The sequence below is a fragment of the Engystomops pustulosus genome, chromosome 2, assembly GCF_040894005.1.
Source record: "Engystomops pustulosus chromosome 2, aEngPut4.maternal, whole genome shotgun sequence".
NCBI lineage: Eukaryota > Metazoa > Chordata > Amphibia > Anura > Leptodactylidae > Engystomops > Engystomops pustulosus.
This window is the reverse complement of record NC_092412.1, coordinates 148,094,940-148,101,341: the sequence shown is the minus strand read 5'-3', so window position 1 is coordinate 148,101,341 and position 6,402 is coordinate 148,094,940. Positions and strand designations below refer to the sequence as shown.

General features: G+C 38.4%; 1 protein-coding gene across 2 annotated transcripts in view; it reads left to right on the top strand.

The window, feature by feature from the left end:
- The first annotated feature begins 1,847 nt into the window (after positions 1–1,847).
- LOC140118651 (angiopoietin-2-like) overlaps positions 1,848–6,402 on the top strand; it is a 72,047-nt gene continuing 67,492 nt past the window's right edge. For both annotated transcript variants that reach the window (XM_072136817.1, XM_072136816.1), the window contains exon 1: positions 1,848–2,226. In XM_072136817.1, coding sequence (XP_071992918.1) covers positions 1,930–2,226 — 297 coding nt within the window. In that variant the 5' untranslated portion in view covers positions 1,848–1,929. The remainder of the gene's footprint in view (positions 2,227–6,402) is intronic.

Below are 6,402 nucleotides of genomic sequence, written 5' to 3'. Positions count from 1 at the left end.
CCTCTCCTCAGAGCAAGATATAAAAAAGCTGCATACAGTTTGGAAAAAAAAACACATGAAAGACTCCCATACAGTGAAAAATAAAACTTTTTGGTGTTAATTCTAACCTCTATCATAGTGCTCTAGACCTCAGGTTTTCCTTCCAACAAGGCAATGACCCTTAGCTCACAACTAGAATAACAAAACATTGGCTTCAGAACAACTTCTTGAATGACCCTGCCACAGCCCTGACCTAAACCCGATTGAATATCTCTGGAGAGGCTTGAAAGTGGCTGTCCACCATCATTCAGAATGGCGGATGATCCCCAAATTCAGGTGTGATAAATGTGTTGCATCATTATAAAGAAAACTCATGGTGGTACTGGCTCAAAAGATGTTTCTACTCAATACAGAGCAAAGCGTCTGAATACTAATGACCATGTGATATCTCAGTTTTTCTTGTCTAATAAATAAGCAAACATATCTACACTTATGTTTCTTTTTGTCAAGAAAGTGAGCAATTAGTGAGCAAAAAAAAAATGTTTTTGAACTTACCATTTGGCTGCAATAAAACGAAGAGTGAAAAATTTAAAGTGGTCTGAATACTTTCTGTACCCACTGTACCTGACTCTTTTACTGGCTGATTTTTGCTCAGTTCTCAGTGACACCTTTTCAATTTTTCCAAGACTTTTATTTGCTGATGACTATTACAGTTGCATTTTATAGTGTCTAGATACCCAAAAGCTAACACATATGACTCCCGCTTTCTTGTAATCAGGTGGGGGGACCTGCATTTTGATCCTCAGTGGTGAGTTTGTTTTCCCTAACAATCAAACTTGGTGCAACCTCTTTAAGTTATTTTGGCACATTGAGTATTGTGATTCTCATTTTTGGCGTAGGCAGAGTTATGGGAAATTGTGCCAATGTTTTTTTTTTCTTTGGATAACACAGCGGTCTATCATAGATAAACATGCCATATACTTATAGGTTTCTGGTGTATGATAAGAATAAAGATGTGTGAAAAAGATCTCCTCTCGGCAGGATTTTATATGACCTGCTATGTGGCTGCTCTATATGGGCATTGTTGTGTCTGCTCCCTATTACAACCCAAAGCACAGCACTGAGCATTTGCCATAAAATTATTGGGAAATCATTATTGCAAAATCCATCTGTCATAATAAGTTACAGTGTTTTTACATATAACTATTTGGAAGTTTGTTCATCTTCTATATTAGGGAATTCAAAATATCAAATATAACTTATGGTAAAAAAAATCACAATATGTCTGTCAATAAAAGTAATTGTTGTAACCCAATAAAGCTTAATAGGTTTTATATTCATAGTTCCTCTACCAATAATAATAAAAGTGACCAGCTCTGTATAAACAGTATATATGAATACTTTAGAAATAGAATTTAGAATAGAATTTCCTTAAACAGGAAATAATAAAAATGAGAACTAAAAATTCCTGGGATGGATACGCAATTGTGAAATGAGTTGATATAAAGCATTTCTTTACAAACATTAGACATTTTACTATGTGATACTGACATAATGCGGAGCCTTTCCATCTTAGCCTTGACAGTACAGTGGTACAGTATTCTTGATGTAAAAATGTCCTGGAGAAATTGTTTCTTAAAATAAAAATAACATGAATTTTATGTACACTATTGTGTGTTTATGTGTTGTAAAATAAGTGGCAATGTGTTCAACTTTATGGTTTGGCAATGTAGTGGTTAAATAATAAAGCTCCCTTAGAAGTTTTTCAGCTCTGGTTATATACAGTGGGCGGGAAATTGTGGACAGAGGAGGCTGCTGCTTACATTGAAAAACTTCCTGAAGTTGACAGGACAACGTGGTTAGCTATACAAGGCACAGGCAGCTATCTCAGTGAGCAGACACACGGCAGGGTCCTTCATTCTCTGAAGTGACCATAGAGCTTGTTGCTGCATGATAGGGAGAAACATGATATTTCTGTTTCTTCTAAGCTGGCCTTTCCTGACTCTCCTAACATTAGCTGCTCACCTAAACCTACCTGAGAAACATCACCACAAGGTTCAGCATGGACACTGCAGTTACACTTTCCTTCTCCCTGAAATTGACAACTGCCACTCACCTTCTGCCGACTACCAGGTGTCTAACTCTTTGCAAAGAGATGCACCTGCCCAGGATGATCACCAATGGCCTATCAACCGGATACGGGAACTTGAAAATATCATGGAGAATAACACACAATGGCTGCTGAAGGTAGGTGCTGAACTTATTCAATGCTCTTATAAAGTAAGTAAGAAAAAAATGATGCTTTCAATAACTTTCCCAGGAGGTCTGTAATACATGACTACATAAACATGACAATGATGGGTCTATATATCTCATGATTTGGTCAGAAAAGTTTATTAAATGTTATTTCCAGAAGTTAAGACAACCAATTGATTGGTTTAGGAATTGATAAGATCATCTACAGAAATTGTTACAGAATCTTTAAAGTTGTCCTAAGATCAATGAAGCAAGCAACACGTGTCATATCTAAAAGTGGTCCACATTGTTGTATTTTGATGATCTGTGGTGCATATTAGATTTAGATTTGATTTAGATTAGATTACATTTTCTTTTTCAGGCAATATCTTGGTTGGTACAATTTAGACCAGTATTTTGTAAAGAAAGAATAGCACAATTGATTACATTAACATTGCAGGCCATCTAATATCAGAAATCTGGCACAACACATATAGTAAATCTGCCAAAATGTGTGTAAATAGGGAGATAAATAATATTTGTCTGCTTTTTCTGGATGTCAGTTGGCTTTATGGTCAAGCTGATAAATAGCCTTTCCTGATTATTTATTGTAAGAATTTAAAGCAACCTTAATTCTTGAACAATGAGCTCACAAAGAGTTATAGTTTGTAACAAATTGGCTTAACTTCCTGAGCACAAGAGAACAAACATTGTACAATTCTAGAATAGAATTCTAGAATGTGATCTAGAAATGTGTTCTTAATTACAATCTTGCTTTGTGTTAAATGTATGTTTTTTGGATACTTGCTTGTAACATCTTATATTTCAGTTAGCAATTAAAGGAAACCTGCCATGAGGAATCTACTATCAGAAGTAGATCTGATGGTAGATTCCTCCTGCCTGTGTCTGCCCTAACCTATAGTTTAATAATCCTGGAACATAACCTAATTTGTTAAAAAAAAATGTTATTTTAGTAATATGTAAAATAACTGCAGAGGCTACTGGGGCGTGTACTAGCTTTAGCCCCCAATGCCCAGCCAGGCTAGTACACACCCCAGTAGCCTCTGCAGTTAATTTACATATTAGGTTAGGTTCCAGGATTATTAAATTACAGATTAGGGCAGAGGCAGGAGGAATCTACCATCATATCTACATGAGATTCCTCATGGTATGTTCCCTTACAAAGGTATCACAATCTCAAGAAGTTTATTTTTTGACTTTTTAAAAGCAACAGGAATTTTTGGGATATTTATGCATGACTATTTCTACCTATCGAACAAGTGCACCTGCATGACAAGTGCACTACTAATTGGTGAAAATCTACTGCCCCCTGTAATCAATACTAGCAGCATTCTCCTGCTGCTCCATCTAACTCCCTTATATTAGCAGCAAACATATAAAAATGAATAAATGTTTCTCTGACCATATGACACAGGGCCAGAGTAGGGACAGAAATGTCAAGTTTCTATATGGATGCTCGATATTGCAAATTTACATGAAGGTTTAAAAAAGGGAATTAGGGAAATTTTGTATACCTCAAATAAGTATGCCAGTGAAATCTCCAGCTTATGGGAGAGTTTGTAAACACTCTAATTATCGATATATAAGGCTTAATGTACTATGTCTATACACAATATAAAACTTACCTCAAACAGAATACAAAGCATGTCTCACACAGCTTAGAAAATCAATCCTCATGCAAAAACTTTAAAGAATTAATGTATGATTTTTAATGGACAGCTTTTTGGAGACAGTTTTCAGAATGATCTATTTCTGGTCTGCTTATATGCATATCCATAATAAGAAGAATTCACAAAGTACAATTTTAGACAATCTTTGTCTAAATGTGCACATTAGGCTTTGTGACGTGGATTTTGACCCTTGTACCCTATATTTTAAGAGGCATATAAGGCATATTGCTAGTGAATGCCAGCGTATGTTAGAGGTCCTGCCTTTATTGCATCATCAGATACATGAAGCAGCTCATGCTGTGCTGGTGGCCAAAACTACAGCAGCTGCTAGTTGGAGTAGTTTTTCCCAAAAAAATGCCAATATTCAAGGTGAATGTCTGAATGGTCTAGGTCAGGGGTCCCCAAACTACAGCCCGCGGATCGTGTCTATGCGGCCCTCGTCGCATCGGACCACAGACTTCGGCAGTCGGACAGGAGCTTCCGTCCATCCGGACAGGAAGCTCCTGCCAGTCACAATATAGTGGTCGATACGTCCGAAATCGGCCGCTCGAGCACTATTACTGCAGGTGGAGCGATGTGGCCGGCAGACAACCCCGGCGCACATCGCTCTTTGAACCTGCATGCGCAGCCGCGTGATGATGTCATCACGCGGCTGCGCACCTTTTCCTGTCCGACAGCCGCAAGAAGAAAGAAGACGCGGGAGCCAGAGGTGAGTATAGCATTTTATAATTTTTTTTAAACAGCGGTTAAAACATTGTGGCGGCTGGGGGGCCCTAATAATGAAACAATTCATGGTGGGTGGGGGGTTATGTAAAATAACTAATGGTGGGGGGGGGGCACATAAAATAACTAATGGTGGGGGGGGCATATAAAATAACTAATGATGGGTAGGGGGGGCACATAAAATAACTAATGGTGGGGGGGCATATAAAATAACTAATGGTGGGTGGGGGCACATAAAATAACTAATGGTGGGTGGGGGGCGTATAAAATAACTAATGGCGGGTGGGGGGCCACATAAAATAACTAATGGCGGGTGGGGGGCACACAAAATAACTAATGGTGGGTGGGGGGGGGGCACATACAATTACTAATGGTGGGTGGGGGGTCATATAAAATAACTAATGGTGGGTAGGGGGGCATATAAAATAACTAATGGTGGGTGGAGGGGAACATAAAATAACTAATGGTGGGTAGGGGGGCATATAAAATAACTAATGGTGGGTGGGGAGGGCACATAAAATAACTAATGGTGGGTGGGGGGGTCGTATAAAATAACTAATGGTGGGTGGGGAGGGCACATAAAATAACTAATGGTGGGTGGGGGGGTCGTATAAAATAGCTAATGGTGGGTGGGGGGCACATAAAATAACTAATGGTGGGTGGGGGGCACATAAAATAATTAATGGTGGAGGGGGAGCATAGGAAATAATTAATTTTAAGGGACAGTCTAGTAATTAATAGGGGCAGCATATTTAATAATTAATTGACCCAATTAATTAATTCATTGGGCCAATATATAAAATAGTTCACAAGGGGGTGCAGCATATTAAATAATTAATTGGGGGGGCAGTGTATTACAGATGTGGTCACAAGTACCGCTTTTTATCCGGCCCTCCATTGGTCTGAGAGAAACAATGAACGGCCACCTATGTAAAAAGTTTGGGGACCCCTGGTCTAGGTAGTGCGCAGAAGCGGGCAGGACAGCCCCCTTACTGGCCTACTTTGCCACTGACCTCGCCCTTCGATGCCCACTTGTGTAGAAGATGGTGTGAAAGAGCATATAATAGCAATTACTGGTGCTTCACTAGTAATTGTGATTATTTCAGGGCTTCAACTAAAATGTTCTGGCATAGAAGCACTGATAAATGTCCCATATTGTTTCTTTTTTTCAGAGAAATCTGCATGTGGAAACCACAGTCCATTAAAATTGATAAGAGATATAAACCTTTGTCAGAACTTTGTACAATTGAAAGATCTGCACACACAGGCCTAAAGACACTTTTAATGGAAACCGGAAACAGAAACAGGCAGATTTGCAAAGTTGTACAGACGGTCCCCTACTTAAGAACACCTGACTTGCATACGACCCCTAGTTACAAACGGACCTCTGGATTTTGGTAATTTACTGTACTTTAGTCCTAGACTACAATAAACAACTGTAACAGTTAGCAATGGCGCCTGTAATTAAGATTTATAGTTTATCCTGGTTCTTATGACAATCCAACATTTTTAAAATCCAATTTTCAGAGACCAAAAAATTTTGACTGGGGTTACAATAATAAAATATACAGTTCCAACTTACATACAAACTCAACTTAAGAACAAACCTACAGAACCTATCTTGTATGTAACCCGGGGACTGCCTGTACTCTTAAATTAGACAATTTATTGTATTTTATCATATGCGATAGGAAACATTTTTCATATTTTTCCCATCGACAGTACCAAACCTGTATAGTATCTTTTTGCCTCTATAGATACTGGTATTAATATA